This window comes from Lithobates pipiens, unplaced genomic scaffold, assembly GCF_037356315.1.
Source record: "Lithobates pipiens isolate NorthernLeopardFrog02 unplaced genomic scaffold, aLitPip1_a1.2 Scaffold_25, whole genome shotgun sequence".
Lineage (NCBI taxonomy): Eukaryota > Metazoa > Chordata > Amphibia > Anura > Ranidae > Lithobates > Lithobates pipiens.
Genome location: NW_027507787.1, coordinates 185777326 through 185797683, shown reverse-complemented (window position 1 = coordinate 185797683; position 20358 = coordinate 185777326). Strand labels below are relative to the sequence as shown.

Genomic DNA, 20358 nt, shown 5'->3' with positions numbered 1-20358 from the left:
ACCTCCACAAAAGGTTTTTTCGTGGACAAAGAGCGACCACAAGAAGAAAGACTACCCCAAAAAGAACTGGACGGGCGACAAAGGGATGTCGAAGGGTAAAGTCCTCTTTGGCCCTTCTAACCAAACCCCAAAACAATGATGACAAATCGCCAGTAGGAGGAAGGCTGGTTATCGTCCTACCTTAATGGTAGAAGATGACAGCCAGTCAATTCATTCTAGACATCATGTCGAGGGGCTACTCCTTGGAATTCAATTGTCATCCTCCAGAGAGATTTTTATTAACAAAACTTCCCAGGGATCCCAAAAAAACAAGGGCTCTCTCATTGTTTGTGGAGGAGATGGTAGACCAGAAAGTCCTTACTCCAGTCCCAGTAGAAGAAAAACAAAAGGGTTTTTACTTTCACGTGTTTGTGATCAAAAATCCTTCTGGGGAGTTTTGATTGATATTAAATCTAACCCTGAACCAAGTACACACAATACAATACAAAAGATTATGCATGGAATATTCTCAGTCAAATATATCCTTTAACCAGGAACTTGAATGCCGACCATGGATCTCAGGGATGCCTATCTCCACATTCCCATACAAGAAGAATCCCAGAGATACCTGAGGTTGGCGGTGAAGATGGAGGGAAAGGAATATAATTTCCAGAGCAGGGCTCTTCCTTTCGGGCTATCCTTGTCACTGAGGATATTTACCAAAGTGCTAGCAGAAGCCCTGGTCCTTCTGAGGTTGAAAATGATGACTGTAGTACCGTACCTAGATGACCTACTATTCACAGCATTGTCAGATGTACAGCTGGTAAAAGACCTCGCAGATGGTTGAAGTCACTAGGCTGGATTTTAAACATTGAAAAATCCAACCTTTGTCCCACTCAGAATATCCGGTTTCTGGGATATCTGCTCAACTCTATAGAGCAGAAGACATTCCTACCGGAGGAGAAGATCCCAGAGTCAAGAGAGTAAGTTCTGTACAGAACAACCGCCCGATATCCATCAGGGAGCTGATGTCTGTTCTGGGTCTGATGCCCTCAACGATACCAGCAGTACAATGGGCCAAATATCATCTTAGGCCCCTGCAAGTCTTTCTCTTAAGAAATCAACAAGAAGTTCTAGATAGGACGCTATTACTCCCAACCTCCGTGAAGAGGTCGCGCTCGTGGTGAAGGGTCCACACAAATTTAAACCATGGTCTGGCATGTTCTTTCCCAACCTCACGGAAGTTGACCACAGACGCAAGCAGTTGGGGATGGGGATCCCACCTAGCAGGGAAACCTGCTGGGGGGAGATGGTTCCCGGAAGAAGCCCGAGCGTCTTCGAACTGGAGGGAGCTTATGGCAATGGCCAAAGCCTTAGGACACCTCAAAGACCAATTAAGAAGTCATCATACCCTGATCCTGTCGGACAACTCCATGGCAGTAGCTTATGTGAACAAACAAGGAGGCACAAGGAGCCCCTCCTAAAGCCACATCTCCAACCAGATATGTCGATGGGCAAAAGGGAACCTACTGTCGCTGGGAGCGGCCCATCTAAAAGGGGAAAACAGTCAAGTGGCTGACTTCCTCAGCCGCCAAGAGATCGCCCAAGAAGAATGGGTATTGCACCCAGAGTTGTTCAGGAAAATTACAGCCCACTGGGGAGTACCAAATATAGATCTGTTTGCATCCCGGTAAAACACTCAGGTGAAGCATTTCTTATCGCTAAACCCGCAAGACTGGCCTCTAGGGACACACGCACTCCAAAACCCATGGAATTTCAAGATGTGCTACGCCTTCCCTCCCATACATCTGATTCCTTGGGTGATGAAGAAATTCCTACAAGTGCAAACAAAGCTCATACTGGTAACACCATATTGGCCCAAGAGAGCTTGGTTCTCTCAGCTCCTCAGTCTCTCAACAGAAGAGCTGTGGCTACTTCCTCACAGGGACAACCTTATGTGTCAGGGACCCCTAACAGGCCTAAGACGAGAGAGGTTCAAATTGGGCGGCCTGGGTACTTAGGAAGACATCTTGAGATCAAAAGGACTTTCAGATAAAGTGGTGCCATGCTTGTGAGCACTAGGAAGCCGAACACCAGGGCCATCTGCAGAAAGACCTGGAGAAAATTTAATGACAGGTGCGCTGAAAATAACAGACAAAAGATGGATACACCGACTATTAAGTTCCTACAGCAAGGTGCTGATAAAGGTCTAGCGCTCATTATGCTAAAGGTCCAGATAGCAGCGCTGTCAGTGTATCTAGAACGGACACTACAAGAAGACCCATTGGTCTCTCGCTTTTGCAGAGCATTGGCAAAATACAGACCACACAAGACACACAAATATCCCATGTGGGATCTGTCTGTGGTACTGAGGGGGGTCATCAAAAATCTCTTTGAGCCACTACAAGAAACATCTTTACGCCTGCTGACACTCAAAACCGTTTTCCTCCTGGCTATCACTACAGCACGTAGGAAAGGGGAAATCCAGGCTCTGTCAGAGAGCCTTTTCTTGTAATTCATGATGATAGAATTTGTCCTTCAAATCCAGGATTTACACCAAAAGTGACGTCAACTTTTCATAAATCCAAGGATATACTACTACCTTAATTTTATAATTCACCAACCAACAGCAAAGAGCAAGAACTAAGCCTTCTAGATGTTGGATGTCTCCTTCAGTATCTGGAATTCACCAACGAGTTTAGAGCATAGCCAGATGTATCAAGGCAGCTATACTGGAATGCTACGGAGTTATGGAGATAACACCACCAAAAGATCTAAGGGCTCATTCAACAAGGGCTTCAGCAGCCTTGTGGGTAGAGAAGGCAGGGGCCACTCCGGAGCAAATTTGCAGGGCAGCAACTCGGTCAAGATTCTCAACCTTTGTTCAGCATTACAGGCTAGATCTGATATCCAGTCAGGACCAGGCTTTTGGTAGGAAAGTCCTCCAAGCTGTTGTCCCACCCTAGTCTGGTGAGTACTTGATTATCCTCTCAAGGGCTGACCTGGAAGATGACTGGGGGAAAAGCAGAGTTGGTTCTTACTGGTAACTCCGTTTCCGGTAGTCTTCCAGGGCAGCACGATCCCATCCTAATGTTTAACCTTGTGGGGTTTTATTATGTTTTATGTCTTTCAGATTCTGGCCTTCGGTTCTCTTGGATGACTGACCAGGGACCTGTGGGACTGCCTTTTTAAAGAAATTAATGGCAATTTTGTTTCCTGTGTGTGAGGAGTAGCTCCATCTCTCAAGGGCTGCCCTGGAAGACTACTGGAAACAGAGTTAACTAACTCTGCTTTTTTTTTTTTTTTTTCCTCGTGTAGTTTTCTATAAAAAGCACAATTCATAAGAACTCATTGAAAGTTATGTGGTTTTGTTATTCCATTATAGTTGCCACAATGCTTTTTTTTTTTTTTTTTGTCTATTTCAGAAACCTACCTACTGGCCTGCCTAGTAGATTTCTTCACTAACTGCGACAGATACACAAGGTACGGGCTTATTTTAATAATACATGTGCTCACATATTGTAGCATTGTTGTGTACAATTGCAATAGTAAAAATATAAGTAAATATTTTATATATACGGAACGCCCCCAGAAATGTTATTTCCTGCTTGTGTGATTGGCTCACTGATTTCCCAGAAGTCTACACTAAGATACAAGTAAGATTTTGGGCATCCCCTATAAAAATGTCATTTTTGGTGTGATACTTCTAAAGGGATGCAGACCCTGCCACTTTTCTCATAACAGTAGAAAGTGCTGCAGCTAATGGAAAAAGTAATTTCCATTCGCATTCACTTTGCACATGGACACAGACAAGCAGCTTTTTCTTCAGGATAACAAAAGGTAGGAATCTGCAACAAAGTTTGTTAAAATCCTTGCAATGTACATAGATCCCCCAGAGGGAAATGTTTTTTTTTCTCAACAAAAGTGGAGTTACTCTTTAACCACTTCAGCCCTGGAAGAATTTACCCCCTTGCTGACCAGAGCAGATGAGAAAGTGATTCAGTAGTGATACAGAAGAGCTTTGGGATACGGCAGTGAAGCAGATGTGCAGGGAAGTACAGTGGTGGGGGAAGAGGAAAAAATGGGTACATTGATTTGGCAGATGTGCAGGAGGTACAGTAGTGGGAGGGATAAGAAGGGGATTCAGCGGTGGGACAGAAAAGCAGGGGTTTACAGTGGTGGGACAGATGAGTGGGGGGGGGGGGATTCAGTGTTTTGCCGTATGTGAAGGGGGTTACAGTGGTGGGAAAGATGAGCAGAGGGGTGGGGCAGATGTAAAAGGAGGTGCATTTATGAGACATGAGTGGGGGGGTTACAGTGGCTGGGCAGAAGAGCAGGGGGTATAGAGAGGTGGGGCAGATGCGCAGAGGAGAAAGGAGGTACAGCGATGGAACACATGAGAAGGGAGTTACAGTGGTGGGACAGATGAGCAAGGGTGTTCTGTGTTGGGGCAGAAAAGCAGGGGGGTAGAGCAGTGGGGCAGATGTGAAATGAGGTGTATTGGTGGGGCAGATGAGCAGGGGGGTTACAGTGGTGGGACAGATGAGCAGGGGGTACAGAGGAGAAAGGAGGTACATTGGTGGAACACATGAGCAGGGGGTTCAGTGGTGGGACTGAAAAGCAGAAGGGTAGAGCAATGGGGCAAATGTGAAATGAGGGGTATTGGTGGGTCAGATGAGCAGGGGTTTACAGTGGTGGGGCAGATGTGCAGGGGGATACAGGGGTGGGGCAGATGTGCAGGGGGATACAGGGGTGGGGCAGATGTGCAGGGGGTTACAGGGGTGGGGCAGATGTGCAGGGGGTTACAGGGGTGGGGCAGATGTGCAGGGGGTTACAATGGTGGGGCAGATGTGCAGGGGGTTACAATGGTGGGGCAGATGTGCAGGGGGTTACAGGGGTGGGGCAGATGTGCAGGGGGTTACAATGGTGGGGCAGATGTGCAGGGGGGACAGTGATCTGAGGGTGTGGAGTTGCAGGAATTGGGGCTGATCTGAGGCGTGAAAGTGCAGAATGTTAATTTCGTACTACTACTCAAGTAGTTTACATTATTTACTTTATAAAAAATCATTTTCTCGTTCAAAAATTTTTATTTTATGTTAAAATAAATTACATGTACAGAATATAAGACAAATTATGTGATACCAGAAATAAAAAGTAGACATATTGAAGTACGGATTAAAAAATCATTTTCATGCTTGAGAGAGCAAAGAAGACATTTTTTTATTATAAAAGCGGCACAATCAATTTTTTTAAAAACATTTTTTGGCACACTGTGCTCAAAAGGTTTCCTACCCCTCGGTTAGAGTGTGGAACTGACAATTCAATTTTTTTAACCAGATTGTCTCTAGTGCAGGTAAGAAGGTGTCTGCTATAGGGCACTGGGTTGCTATTCCAATTTATAAATCTGCAGGTTTGAAATCCTTGGATTAGTTAGTATATAATGGCAACCTAACCTTCTAACTATTCACATATTAAAAATATCCTGTTTTTATACTGCAGCTGTGAAAAGGGATTTAAAGATGGAGATCTGTTCATGTCATTCCGGAGCATGTTCCAGGATGTCAGAGATGCTGTTGATTGGGTTCATTATAAGGTAACACTGACTTGTACGTGTTAAATCATGATTGTTCTGCCTTCTGAAGGTTACAGGATAGCCTCACCATATTGTCATTGTTAAAAGTAATGCATATCCATTAAACTGAGCTAGCACAGAATTGTAAAGCCTTTCCCATTTACAGCACCATGACCTCAATCCTGGGAAAATTGCTTTAAAGCAACAAATCTGTGCAAATGTACATAGATTCGGATAAAATGACTTGATCTAGCCGTGCGTCATTGTCTTAACATGACTTTGTGGCTTCTGGGCTAACCATTATAACCTTTCTGTTATCTTGAAAAACATTTAAAACTGAACTCCAGCTTTACCTTCAGTCCTGTACAACTGTACAGTCTCTTTTCCTGTGCTGACTTACTCTGATTTTACAGCACACTCTGAGCTTTCCATAGTGTGCATTAGAAGCTGCAACAAGTTAGACAGAGCATGCCCTAAAATTGGTTCTAAAGGCCCAAGGTTTTTTACCTTAATGCATTCTAAAAAAAAAACCTCTGTGCAGCAGCCCCCCTAATACGTACCTGAGCCCCATCGGGATCCAGCAAGGTGCATGAGAGCCTTGGCTCTCTGGGGACTCTACCGCCTCATTGGCTGAGACCTTGGCTCCAACTGCTGTAAGTCGCAGGCAATGAGGAAAGAGACGGGGAAAGGCAGAGCTCCGGCTTTGTGTGTGAATGGACACACAGAGCAGCTGCTCGGGAGCCCCCATTGCAAGCTGCCTGCTCTGGGGGCACTTGGCAGGAGGAAGAAGCCAGGAACACCGACTGAGGACCCGAGAAGAGGAGGATCTGGGCTGCTCTGTGCAAAACCACTGTACAGAACAGATAAGTATAAAATGTTTGTTATTTTAAAAAAAATTCCTTTTAAATTACTTTAATTCCAGACTGGAGGGCATCCAGCGTCATCTAGCAGCCTTGCTACCCCTGGCCTGCTTGTTTCATTCATTCGATATTTTTTTTTTAGTTCAGATTTCAGTTTTTTTAATCATAAATGCTCAGTATAAGCAGCCTGCCTAGGAATACACACCTGACAGATCTCTACACGTCACGGCATCTTGAGATGTCCATTACTCCTCCCAAGATCCAACAAACTGCTTGCATCAGGTCTGAGCACTCTTGAGTGGAACCTGCCTTGAGCAGGGAGCTGTGATTTTTTTCAGAAAACTATTTACAGTTCCATGCCAGCCCCTTCCATTAGTTCTAATCTTTCTGTATTGTTTAGAGAAGCACAAAGACCCAGTAATGTCACAGAATCTCTAAATAGGTATGTAATGAAATTGGAAAGCTTTTATTTAAAAATGTCATTAGCATGTTGAGGAAAGTAGAAACTAGGGAGGGCAAAATATAACTACTTAAAGTTCATCTTTAAGAAATGTTTTAAAGGGGAAGTACATTTTCATCTTTTAAGTTTTACTTATAGGTAAAGCTATAATAAGGCTATAGGGCTTACCTATAGGTAGTGTATACATCCCCTAAACATGCACCGTTTAGAAGATATTTACTGTACATGCAGCCAGACAAATCACTGGCACATGCGCTCTGAAGGAATGGCGCCCGTGCTGTTCCTTCAGAGCCCTGTGCCATGCGTGTGGGAGTGACTCCAGCCAGTCACAGAGCCGGAGTCCGCGAACCCGGAAGGAAGACCAGGTGAAGATGGATGCCATCTCCAGTGATGACATCGCAATGCTGCACTCCTTCATTTTAAGGTAAATTTCACGCAATATGCTAGTACACAATGCATACTAGCACATTATGCCTTTGCCTTACAAGTAAAAAAAAAAAAAGAAAATTGCAGCATTTTACAAATGCTTTAAAGCAAAATTAAATTGACAGTTTCTTGGAACATTCAATTCTAAAGTGACTGCACTCCACTATTTCTCTTCTAAAACTTAAAAGCAATGTGGTCTATGTAAATGGTTCTGAAATCAATGGAGAGCGCAAAACACAATTGAAAAGTACATCGCTGTGATTTATTGCTTTATGCAGCAATACTTCATAAGCTGACCCCTACGTTTCACTATTTAATAACTCTGAAGCTGCTTTTGTTGAGCTGTGGTTATACGGGATCTGTATTCATTTAGGAATGTAAAGCAGATTTAGCTTTGTTTTTACAGTCTATCTACGGTATGAATCAGAAACAGACTGTTTGTTTTTCCAAGATTTTGCATTCAATGTGTGGCGGGCAGGACACTTAATTCCTGTGTCTTTCTTTTTCAGGGATCGCTTAAGGAGAAGACCGTGGAGAATTTTCCAAAGTATGTTGTGAAAGATGTAAGTATGTTTTTCTGGGCCCTGAAATCAATTTGGCAGGTATAATATTGATGTGCTCAGGAGACAAATGTATTTGTGTTTTTTTTTTTCCCCTTTTCTTTTTATTGAAAAGCGGCTGCATAGGTGGATTTTATTAGTGGTTTATTTTCGTGTTTATTTTAGTGTTGTTAAACCCACAACAGTAAAATCAGTCTGTATATGCAGTAAAGCATACTGGTTATACTCACTGTGGAACCGAAGGGGTTAATCCTCTGCATTGTGTAAAAAGGCTGTTTGTTCCTGTCTTATCCCCTTTTTCCACTGTCCTCCTCTCCTGATAACGCAGAGCCTTTGCAGTCACTCTGCACATGCTTAGTTTGGTGTGTATTGCTAAAGTGTTTTTATTTTTTTGAGAGGGAGCATGTGATCTGCGCAGGGCCAATCAGCACTGTCCAGAGGGTCAGGGGTCAAGCAGCCTCATAGGGCAGTGGGAGTAAGTAGAATAAAAACTTCTTCTACAAGCTTTAACCAGAAACTGATAGAAGTCACAAGACTGCTATATACTGCTGATAAGAAAAGGTATTTATCAGTTTATATTTACTAAAATAATTGCATTTCCGTGTACTGTGGGAGACAAGATATAGTGAAAGCAGGGTCATGGGTGTAGTAACACTTTAGGAGACCTATACCCACACCTACAATTGGATAAAAGGTTAAGTAATAAGGCACTGCATGGAAACACACGGAGGCAGGAATAAAGCCAGGAATAGCTAGATTGAAATTCAGACGGTTCAGCACGGACTAGACAAATTTTGTTCCATCTATGGCAGGCTGGTTGTACATAGGTCAACCTTTCCATCGACTTCTGTACAACCAGCCTATTGGAAAATGTTCTCTTGATCAGGGCTGATGAGTGTATTCTGATGGAGTTGAAGTCTCTCCACTGTCAGAATACAATAGCTCAGCAGGAGGCATTCCACAATCCACCTCAAATATGTGGATGGGGGAATCAATTTTCTTTTGTTGCAAAAAATAATAGTGTATTCACCTTGGCTTCAAATTATTGCCACGGATAGAGTAAGTCCCATGAGCTGCCATTTTGAAGTCATTATCAGTGTCACATTTTACAATCGCCCACCTTTCCCTTGGATTCATATATTCATAGAAATGAAAGAAGAAACATAAGAAACGTAAGTGGTCTACAGGCTGCTCTCTCTAAAGCTCTGTAAATGGTTCCTTTCCTTTTATCTTGCTCACTTTTTCCCCTCCACTCCTAGTTTAAGCTGGCTGCATTTGTCAAGTTATGGGATAGTGTCAAATGTTCTCCCAAATACAGTCATTTAATAACTTTTTTTTTTTTTTTTTTTTTTTTTACAAAAGCAGAGTGATTTTTAAGGTGTAGTAATAGATGGCTGCCAAATCTGGATGGACAAATTCACTTAGCCCGGCCATACACGGTTCAAATCTCAGCTGGTTCCAGCCTTCTAACTATTAATGGAAAAAGTGCAGCGCTAATTAAATTACAATAAAAAATATTTTTAAATTAATAAGTGATGGTGAAAAAGTTCTCAATTAAGGAAAGGAAACTAAAGCAATTTCCCCAAACATTTCTGTATTGGTGAACCAATAAATTAATAAAACAATAATATATTAATAAAACCAGAGATAAAGAAAATTCATCCCAAAAATAGTGTGAAAAAATACTTAATAAAACGAAAGCAAATACCACAAAAGGTTCAGTTCAGCCAGAAGAAAAAACAGGAGGCTCACCTTTTTTCTTTCTTTTTTTTCTTGCTGAACTGAAAGGAGAACAGTGCTTTCTCTCAAGGTTTAGGATGGGTTCACACCGCTGCAGCAGCGAGAACCGGATGTGATTCGCACCGCACCGCACTGCAATGCAAATCACATCCGATCTCTGTGCGATGCGAGTTCAGCTATACAGATAGTATGGCTGAATTCGCATCGCACCCGCCGCAAACTCGCACGGGAAACTTTTTTTGGTCCGCAGCAGAATCGGATCGCATGGATGTTCACACCATGCGATCCGATTCCTGTCCGAGTTTGCAGATCGCACTGCGATATGCGAACTGATCTGGGGGGGTCATTAACATTTCACTGACACTCCCAGCAGTCCACATAGGGCAGTGTGAACTGCCGGCGGGAGGCATGCGATGCGGGAAAACACCGCGGATTCGCGGCGTTCCCCCATCACTTCAGTGTAAACCCAGCCTTAAGGTGTTTTTGCAAAAAAACAAACCCCCTCTCTTAGTTTACAAGCAGGCAAAAGTGTGTTACGAATGCAGTGGCGGTGAAAGGAGCTATCATAGGTTTTTGGGAAACCTGAAAAGTTCCCTGTGCTTAGTGAGATCACTGCAAGGTGGTCACCTAGAGCCGATAAAGGGCATTAATACTCACTTGTGGTGTGTCACTACCTTGGATACAGGATCTGGTTTCACTCATCTCTGGTTGGATTGCCATTTTTGCACGTTATGTGGAATACTTTTCTATTTTTTTGCACTTTATTGATTATATTTTTCAGAATGGATTTTTTTAACAATTTTTTTATTGATATGGACTCGCCTCTAATGTTGTCTCTATTATTGTCACTATCATTATCACTAATGGTTATGGATTATGAATTATCACTTAATATTAATATCAACTTTTTGTGGTATTTATTTTAGTTTTATTAAGCGAGTATTTTTTCATCACTATTTTTGGGATGAATTTTCTTTATCTCTGGTTTTATTAATATATTATTGTTTTATTCATTTATTGGTTCACCAATACAGCAATTTGTATAGGGCAATTGCTTTAGTTTCCTTAATTGAGAACTTTTTCACCATCACTTACTATTAAATATTTTTTATTTTAATTTAATTAGCTCTGCACTTTTTTCACTATATTGCTTTTGAGTTTTTGTATTAGACTTTTGGTGCTAGCTGCTTTTTTTTTTTTTTTTTTTTTTTTCTTTTTCAATATAGTCCAACCATTTTTTTTAGTGCAGCGTTAACCTTTTAGGATTTTTATAATTAGCTATTAATGGGCAGGCTGATTGTACCAAGTTGATTGATCAACTTGGGTATAACCAGCCTGCCGGATTCTCCTTCCTGCTCCTGCTGAGAGAAGATTATGGCCCGGCAGGAAGGATTCCCCCATCAACACTGTATTGATGGGGGAATCTAGCAAATTTCTTCCTGCAACCTGGAAAATCTAGGAAAGAAATTTGCTCAGTGTATGGCTGGCCTTAGCCATTACGGTTTGCAGTAAATCCAACTCTAGGCAACTAATGAATTAGCCCTTGCAGTGTGCTGTGCCTGTTCTAGGGGAGCAAAAAACTATTTAAATGTGTCCCCAGAGCATGGAGGAGCACTGTCTGCCGGGGGAGCGGAGGATCAGGTAAGTAAAATTGTTTCTCCTCTTCACTAGACTAAAAAAGGTTACTAATCCTTGCATGGCAAGTGCAGCCCAACTGCAGAGAATAATTCTAAATGTTCCCAGAGTTGAGCTTTAAGCAAATAAAACTTTAAAAGAAGCTAGAGAAATCAAAAATGTTGTCACAAATTTTATGCATTTTATTTTGGCTGCAGATTAAAACATACACACAGAGAGGATCTTTGCAGGAGCTGCATTAATATCTGGTAGTAAAACCTCAGTGCAGAGATTTTTTAATTAAATTGGAAGAAAAGAAGAGTATGCTTGGTGGGACCACTCCTGTACCCTTTACATTTCACAACACCATTGTTTAAAAACTTAGAAAAATGCTGATTGAATTCTAAAATCAACTCCATAGACAATTACAAGGCCAATCCAAACCTGAACTACAGCACGGATTCAGCTGTGTTAGTTGTTAGTGCACAGATTTGAATAAACTGACACCTGATTGGTTGATGCGAGTTGTGTTCTTTGTATATTCTTACTGACTGGTTGTTGTGGATTGTTGCACTTTGCATATTGTCATTTATTTTTGAATTGCTTTACTGAAAAAGACTTATTATTTTTATTGTGGAGCTTTTTACATCTCTATATTCCCTTTCAGTCCAAACTGCCTCTCCTGCTGAGTCGTATGAATGAAGTGGGGAAGATTTTTCTGGTCACCAACAGCGACTATAAATATACTCACGTAAGTGCTAATTAAATATTCACATCACTGTATGTTGCCAGGGTACTAGAGAGCATGCAGACTCCTCTGAGATGAGTGTGGCAACAGCCTAATTTTCTTTAACCCCTTCCTATGTAACATTGGTAGATCTAGGCCCTGATAAGGTGTGCATTCACACTTTGGGGCGTAGACGGGAGGGTTATAACACATGCAGTCAGAAAGTAGGAGCTGGGAGCTGATCTTTTCAGCATTTGGACAATAACTGTCATTTAGCATTGTATACCTAGCAATAATATTTTGCTTAAAAAATGCCTTGTATCAGAAATCTTAGGGATGTGTTAATAGGCCTTGAGCACACAGGCACCAAAGCGTATGCCCGTGTGAAGGACCATGCTTGCCTGCATGGGATGCACAGGTGTTCTGTGCACAACCATGCAGGCAGTCCCATTCATGTCAACTGGGACACAGCTGCTGCTCCCAATTTGACATCTGTATGGGTGCAGATGTGTGTCTATAAACTCATACTGCCTGCATTCATAGGCATGCGCCTGCTTCGTCACAGATGTCAAATTGGGAGAAGTAGCTGTGCTAGTTCGGCCGCCGTGTCTCAATTGACATGACTGATACTAAGGGGGGGGGGTATACTGATCCTGACCTAAACGCTAACCCTGACGCTGACCTAGAGGAAACCTTGATCCAGGCATTTTTTTTGTATTTTATTTTTTACATTTATTATTATTTAGTTTTTTTTTTTTTCTACTCTCTCTCTCTCTCTCGCCTCCATTCACAGAGAAAGAAAATATGGGGGTGGGCTTCACAATGACTGATCACTGTGATAGCCAGTCAGAGGCGCGCTCCCACCACATAGGGAGATATGCAAATATGCAGCCCCATGGAAAAAAGCCCAGTCCTGTGGGGCCACATATTTCTGTACGGTTGGTGTGAAAGGGTTAAGGTCCCATTCACACTATTGCGTTGCAATAACACATGACAACACACTTAACATGCATTAGCGTTCTGCAGTGCCATTTATTGTGAATGCCAGTCAAACACACCTCCAAAATGCATGTGCGCTATAGCACAAAAATGCATGTGCACTGCCATAAATCCTGCCACATTTTTGCATGCATTGATATGCGTTTCACCTCATTCGTTTTGAATGGTCTGCTTAACCAACTGCATTGCAGCACACAGCATTGTGTGGTGAAAAGGTCCTGAGAGCCATTTCAAGCTGAGGAGAGAATGACTACAGCATCCTTATTTAAAATTAGTGACCAGGGACACAAAAGCATAAAAGACCTTAAAAGAGACAATTCATGAAACTAGACATAAATGTTGCGGTTGCTGAGCTCTACTGCTGAAAATGCTTCTCGTCTGGCTGTCAAAGTGACTCTCTTGTTTCAGTTCTTTGGGTCAATGACTGGACAGAAGATGAAGATTTTACTGGTCCACATACTTCTGAGTTCACTCGGTTGTAAAACTTAGTGAGACAGCTCAGCAGCTGGATTTTGCTCATGACATGTTTACTTTGAACTTGAACCCAGCCAGTCTGGGTAAAGGTTCACGCTGATGGGTCACATTTAAAGCAGAGTATTGGGTAAACAGCATTTCTGTATATAGCAGAGCTGCAGAGAGGTCACTGAGTTTAACTTTAGTACACAGACATAAGCCAGCTGGTAAGACGGCTCATTTTACTACACAAAAATGCCCAGTCTTCAGTTTCAATACATTGAGTTTTTATAAATTCAGCATTTACTTTTCATAAACGTCAGTACAATTTCATTAGTGCTTTTTTCAGGCCACTTGTGCCTTCAGTGTATTGATCAGATACTTCGTGACCAGGGTTAACTTGTAACTATAGAGCAGATGTGCATTTTTGCAAGAGTTGTACATAGAAGAAAACTCATCTGAGTTACTGGTATTAGCAAGGTGTTTGTGGCTTGTTAAAGTGTATTACTATAAAAAATATAATACTGCAACTTACCTGTACTTAGGAGTGGCTGCATTTGTTTTTGTTTTTTTAAAGCTTTTTTCTTTATTTTCACCCGGTGATCCGGCCCATAAAACACTTCCTGTGTTGGTGACCGTGTTAGTTTCCTTTGCTGTATGTGTTGAGCAGCAGCATTGTCACCTTCCGGATTTGGACTACAGAACACCTCACCCTCTCCTGATTTCCGTAACCTAGGGGTAGGTTCTAAAGTCCACAGGCTGGATTGGGAGGGCTGATAACACTGTTAAGGATTTTAGTGCAGCAGAGGTAGGACATCACCAACTCATTGATGGTAGAACCAACAGTTTTTAATTTCACATATAAAATATATAACACATTGCTTCTGATGGTAGCGAAACCCAAGAACAAATGTTATCTATTTTAGCTACCAGTCCTTCTAAATGGTGGCTGTGTTGTTTTGTTTTGTTCCCCCCCATTATCCCATAGTTTGTAAATGCTTTAACTTTTGCACAAACCAATCAGTATTTGCTTATTGGGATTTTTTTTACACAAAATATTTAGCAGAACACATATTGACCTAAATTTTATGAAAAAATTTGATATTTTTATTTTTTGAAAAATTATTTTTATTAAATGTTGCGCTGATCAAAACATTACATGGAACTAAACTGAGTCAACATGACTACAGCTCTAATTTGCAGCCACGCAGGGCCCAAAAAGTTAGTGTATTTGCATATAAACTAACGTAGTCCAACTAACACCACCCCCCCCCCCCCCCCTTAAAGCTCCACCCAGGCCTTCCAGAAAGTCTGCTGATAACTGGAGAGATGATATAAAACAAGTATATGATATAAAATAAAGAAATATATATATATATATATATATATATATATATATATATATATATATATATATATATATATATATATATATATATATATATATACATACATGTATGTATGTGTAATATATATATATATATATACATGTATGTATGTGTAATATATATATATATATATATGAGAGAGATATGATATAGAACACGTTTAGTAACCCACGTCATGTAAATTGGCAACAAACATCCATTACTATTTTGAATACTGGGATATTTAACCATATATAGCTAGGTTCTCACTTGTGTCATGAAGAGTCGCCCAAGATAGATAACTTGCACTTCCCCTTTGTTCCAGTTATTTTTAGGTCCAACTATTATCCTACTGTGTCATTGGAGTTGTACCATGCTTGCCATACCTTGTCAAATTTCTTTCTACAGCTTCTGATTATGTACGTGGCCTTATAATATGGCATCATGGAATTTATTAAGCCCTTCCAAAATACCACATCAGAGCCCCCGGTTTCTTCTAATTCAGCAGAATGGCTTTTCTCCCATGAAAGAACAAAATATTAAACAGAGTTCTAAGGGCCCTACAAGGCACTACCTTGTCCACTAGAACCAATAGACAAAAACCCTAACAGCCAAAGGAATTGGGATCGCCAAAAGATCCGAGACACAGGAAGTGACCTCAGTCCAAAACTGCTGGATTTGTGGGCACCTGTGTCAGCGGGCGAGAAGGAGCATCTGTAGCACTCAGCAGAGACGGAGTAAAAAATCTTGGCTAATCTGGCTGGGGTATAGTACCTGTGTAATTTGAATTGGATCAACCTATCCCTAACTGATACAACGTGTTTAAAGGGTAGAGTCCACAAATTGTCCCAGTCCTCCCCCTGCATGTCAGAAACCATAGCTTACTATTTTGCCCTACATCTGACTAGGGCCTGAGGAGTCACCAAAAGCGGCTTGGTGAGTTCCTCTTGCGTTAGTAGGTTTTCAAGATCTGAGGGCAGGGATTCCACCCTCATCTACCAAAACTGTACCCTGGATGCATGCCGAAGTTGGAAAAATCTAAACTGTTAAAAAGATCATGCTATGCTTTCATTTGTGTAAAGGTCAACAGCTCTCCATAACTAGTTATGTCCTTCAATGTTTTAAATCCCCTAACTGCTCACAGCATAGGATCAGTTATCCAATAAAAATGGGACAGTGCACGGTTCATCCACAGAGGGGTAGAGGGGGTGATACCTGTATAACTAGGACACACTAGCTTTGTTGCAGTTTCCCAGGCCCTTTTAGTTGCTTTCATTGTGAAAGTTAATGGGAGGTTAGATTTGAATCCTCTATAAATGGCCAGTCTCAAGCATTTTTGGACCCTAGGTGAGCTGCCTCCAGAGCGGTGGCCAAATCCCCATCATCTGCCTGTAGCCACTGATGGACAAACACCATTAGGCCAGCCAAATAATATTTCTGCTGTCAGGTGGGAAAAGACAAACCCCCCTGATCCCCTGGTTCCTGGAGCACCCTGATTTCTATTCTAGGGGATTTAGGAGCCCATAGGAAGGAACTGACTGTGCCATCCAACTTTCTAAAGTAGGGTTTAGGAACCCATTTTGGCGCATGTCTAAGGAAGTAGAGAATGACCGGGAGTAGTTTAATTTTAAGCAAGTTAATCTGGCCTATCAAAGACTGGGGTAACTTAGTTCTAGGCCAGTGCCTTCTCCTTAAGGAGCGTCAGTAGGGGAATTAAATTAAAGGATGTAATCATGCACATTTGCTGTGATTTTTAACCCTAGGTATTTAAGAGATGAGACCCATTGTAACGGGTGATCTGGGTTAACTCCTCTCCGGGTCTCTCGTCTAGCGGCAGAATAGACAACTTTCTCCAATTCACCGTCAACCCCGAAAACGTAGCATACTAATTCAAAATTTCTAGCGCTGCCTGCAGTGAAGCTCCTGGGTCTTTAAGAAACGGGAGCAAATCTTCAGCATAAAGTGCAAAGGACTCGTTAATCAAGCCTACCATTATAGCTTTCCCCTCCCCCGATGACCTAAGGGCAACAGCTAGCGGTTCCATTGAAAGAGCAAATAGGAAGGGGGATAACGGCACCCTTGCCTAGTCGACTGAATCGAAAGCTTTCTTTATGTCTATTGATACCACTATTCTGGTCTCGGAATCCATAGAGGGAAGTTGTAAATGAGTGAAAAGTCTTCTCAGATTTGTATCTGTAGATTTACCTGGCATGAACCCCATCTGGTCCATATTAACTATGGAAGGGATGACCGCAGCTAACTTGGTCGCTAATACTTTGGTCAGAATCTTTAAATCCATGTTCAATAGAGCTATAGGATGATATGATGCACACGCCAACAGGACCTTCCCAGGCTTAAGTAAAAGGATCATATAAGCATCTAACATTGAATCTGGCAGAGTATCTTTTTCAAGGCAGTGTTCAAGAAGTAGACCCAGTCTGGGGGCCTATTGATCTATATGGGTTTGATAGAAATCTTTGACGGAAGGACGACCGGACCAAAGATTTTGAGGAGGAACCGCAAAGACCTAAACCTGAAAAGGCAGAGATGGGTATACGTAGGCCACATATCACCCCCCCCCCCCCCTCCGGATCAGAAACCACCTTGTGGATAGTACAGGGTATGGCTTTAATAATGAAAATGGAGACACCTCTAGCAAAGGTAGAGTAAGTAGAATGGGGGACTCTTTGTATCCATGGCCTACGCAGAGCCAGAATATTATTACCATCCAGGTGTGTCTCCTGTAGGAAAACGCTATGTGGCTTTGTCTGTTTCAGCTATTGGAATACTGAGGCTCTTTTGTATTTGTTGTTTAAGCCTCTTGCATTCCAAGACAGAATTTTAACCTCCTCAGCCACGCCCACCTTGATACAAGAATGCATCTCAGTTGGGTAAAAACAGTACATTGCTACCTATGTGGTATCTGTGTAAGACTGGGTAACCAGTCACTAGAGCGATGAGCTGTGACATTTAACCATATCCCCCCTGTCATTATACCAGAAATCAAACTGAAAAAAAACTTAAAACAAACACTCCGGTATGTAGCTTAGTCCAAAAAACAAAAAAATAATGGTTATGTCCAACCATTACAATCAGAAGTTCAGCAAATCCAGTGGTGGTCCCGCATTTCTTCTGGATACTCCAAAAAACAGGATCAAGGAGCAGTAGAAACTGAAAGGTGCAATAGAACAACTCCCTCCTGTGGTGTGTTAAGGGATGCTCCTAGAGATCGGAGCTGTGCTGCCAGCAGTATGGGATCAAAAGGCAATAGAATATGTGGAGCAGACCTCAATGATTTGTAGCCATGATAACAAATAGAACTGCCCTCAGAAAAGCTATTAATTATATGGGAACAAAGTATATTTTCAGCTGAATTTTGCAACCCACATGCCACCATCAGATTTTCAACAAACCCTGCTCCCTTGTTGTGTGTGTGTGTGTTTGTGTGTGTGTATGTATGTATATATATATATATATATATATATATATATATATATATAGTTGTATATAGGGATCTGTTTAGAGTATATATAACACTGCAGTTCTATTATATTTCCCCCCAAAGTCCTGAAGCAACAAAAATATAAACGTTCAAGTAAAAGGGGTAGGATGAACAGGAGAGCTGGCTCCATCTAGTGGCACAAAGTGGCATATTCCCCAAATTAGAACCAAAAACCTGGTAACAGAAGGGAATGAAGTAATTTCCACACGGCTAAACAGGTGCAACATTGATCACATATGAAGCAGCATATGTCTAGGCCCGAAGCATGAGGGTTAGTGGCAAGAACTTTAAGTGCTAGTTCGCACCAGATGCAGTTATGTGTGCTTTTTTCCACACAAAAAAATGCATGCAGTGTCTTCCATGTATTCCAATGGCTCTAGTTCACACCAGTGCAGTCAGTTTCCGGTGCAAAAAAAAGTAGATCGTCGTGCATTTTTTTCTGCCCAGAACTGTACTGGAACCTAGAAAATTGTATCAGAAACACACTGGGACTGCATGTGGTGGGACCTGTAAGCAAAAACTGATCTGGGACATATGAGTGCATTTTTATGGTGTGAACTGGCCCTAGAATGCATGCACAGTGTTTTCCATGTATTCCAATGGCTATAGTTCACACCAATGCAGTCAGTTTCCGGTCAGTTTCTGCAGCGGAAACTGCATTGGTGTGAACTAGAGCCATTTGGAATACATGGAAAACACTGCATGCATTTTTAGTGCAGAAAAAAACGTGCACGGAACTGCATCTGGTGTGAACTGGCCCTAAAGCTCTTTATCCAGCCAATCGATTGCCTTGGGTTATCAAAAAATTGCACGGTCCCCTATGCTGAATGCGGAGCTTGCTTGGGTAAAGCATGCTATATTGGATCTCTTTTTCCCTCAGCTATTTACAAATATCATTAAAGAGGTTGTAAACTCTCCCCCACAACTTTATCCCACGTAAATCAGCATAAAAATGAACACTGCTTGTAGATATCTCCTTACTTGCTTAATATTGTTGTAATCCTTTTTGTTCTTTAGAATGACATCATTGAGAATGCCCAGATCTCCCCTGATTTATGGTACACTCTGTGTGTTGTCTGTCTATCTGGGCTGCCTACGGCACAACACTGAAATCCCACGAGACTGCATAATCATGCTTCCTAATACACCCCATGTGACCATGTGACATCACATGCAGTGTAAACCTGGGCATTGGACAGCATTACTGCTGAAACTGATAAGACTGACATAGGAAAACACTAGATAATTGGCACAAGTAAATGCTATGAAATAAAATAAACCAAGTCAGCTATGTACAGGAAAGCAGGGTTGCCATAGAAACGTTGGATTGAGAAGGAGGCTTAGTTAACAGTACAGGAAGTGCTCAATGTAAGGGCAGAAATACACTCTACTGTGGACTCAGAAAACAATACTTAAGATGGCGCTGCCTTATCCCCGGAAACACGTTTTTTAAAGTTTCTTTAAACAGTAAGTTATATGCAATTTGGGCTGGATTACAGTGGCTATAATTTGATAATTACTTGGACTAATGGAGTAAATGAAAAGAAGCATCAGAGTGGGAGAGTTTACTTCTTCTTTAAAGGATCGACGTTTCAGCCGAGAAGTCAGTGAACAGCATCAGTCTGGTATTCACATAGCGCAGATCTTGCTGCTTTCTAGATTGCACTAGTATCATGTCCCAATCTCTGTAGTTCAGGAACATAACCAGAAAAGGCCTGGGAAAGGCTCCAGAGGGGCGAACACCAGTGGGGATCCTGTGGGCTCTTCCCACTACATAAGTGGGAAAAAGATCCTGCAAGGATAGTAGTTGCTTGACGAATTGCTCTACAAATAGGAATGGCTTAGCCCCTTCAGCCCCCTCCGGTAGCCTCACCCACCGTACATTATTCCTCCTCTGCATCATCTGCTCTGTGTTGGAGAGATCTTACAAGATCACGTAGCTCTGACAGGTGGGTGTCATGGGTGTGCGAGGTGTTCTCCACTTCAGATAACTGCTCCTCCATGGTGGCGAGCCCTCCCCGAGTCTTATCCAGGTCATGTCTGATCAGGGTACACACCAAGAAGAGATAGTCGATCCGCCCCATGAGCTCAGCCTTACT

At 42.0% G+C, this 20358-nt stretch overlaps 1 protein-coding gene across 2 annotated transcripts in view; it reads left to right on the top strand.

Moving 5' to 3' along the window:
* Nucleotides 1-20358, top strand: part of NT5C2 (5'-nucleotidase, cytosolic II) — a 180989-nt gene that overhangs the window by 137485 nt on the left and 23146 nt on the right. For both annotated transcript variants that reach the window (XM_077455292.1, XM_077455291.1), the window contains exons 7-10: nucleotides 3405-3462; nucleotides 5479-5572; nucleotides 7807-7860; nucleotides 11879-11962. In XM_077455292.1, coding sequence (XP_077311418.1) covers nucleotides 3405-3462; nucleotides 5479-5572; nucleotides 7807-7860; nucleotides 11879-11962 — 290 coding nt within the window. The remainder of the gene's footprint in view (nucleotides 1-3404; nucleotides 3463-5478; nucleotides 5573-7806; nucleotides 7861-11878; nucleotides 11963-20358) is intronic.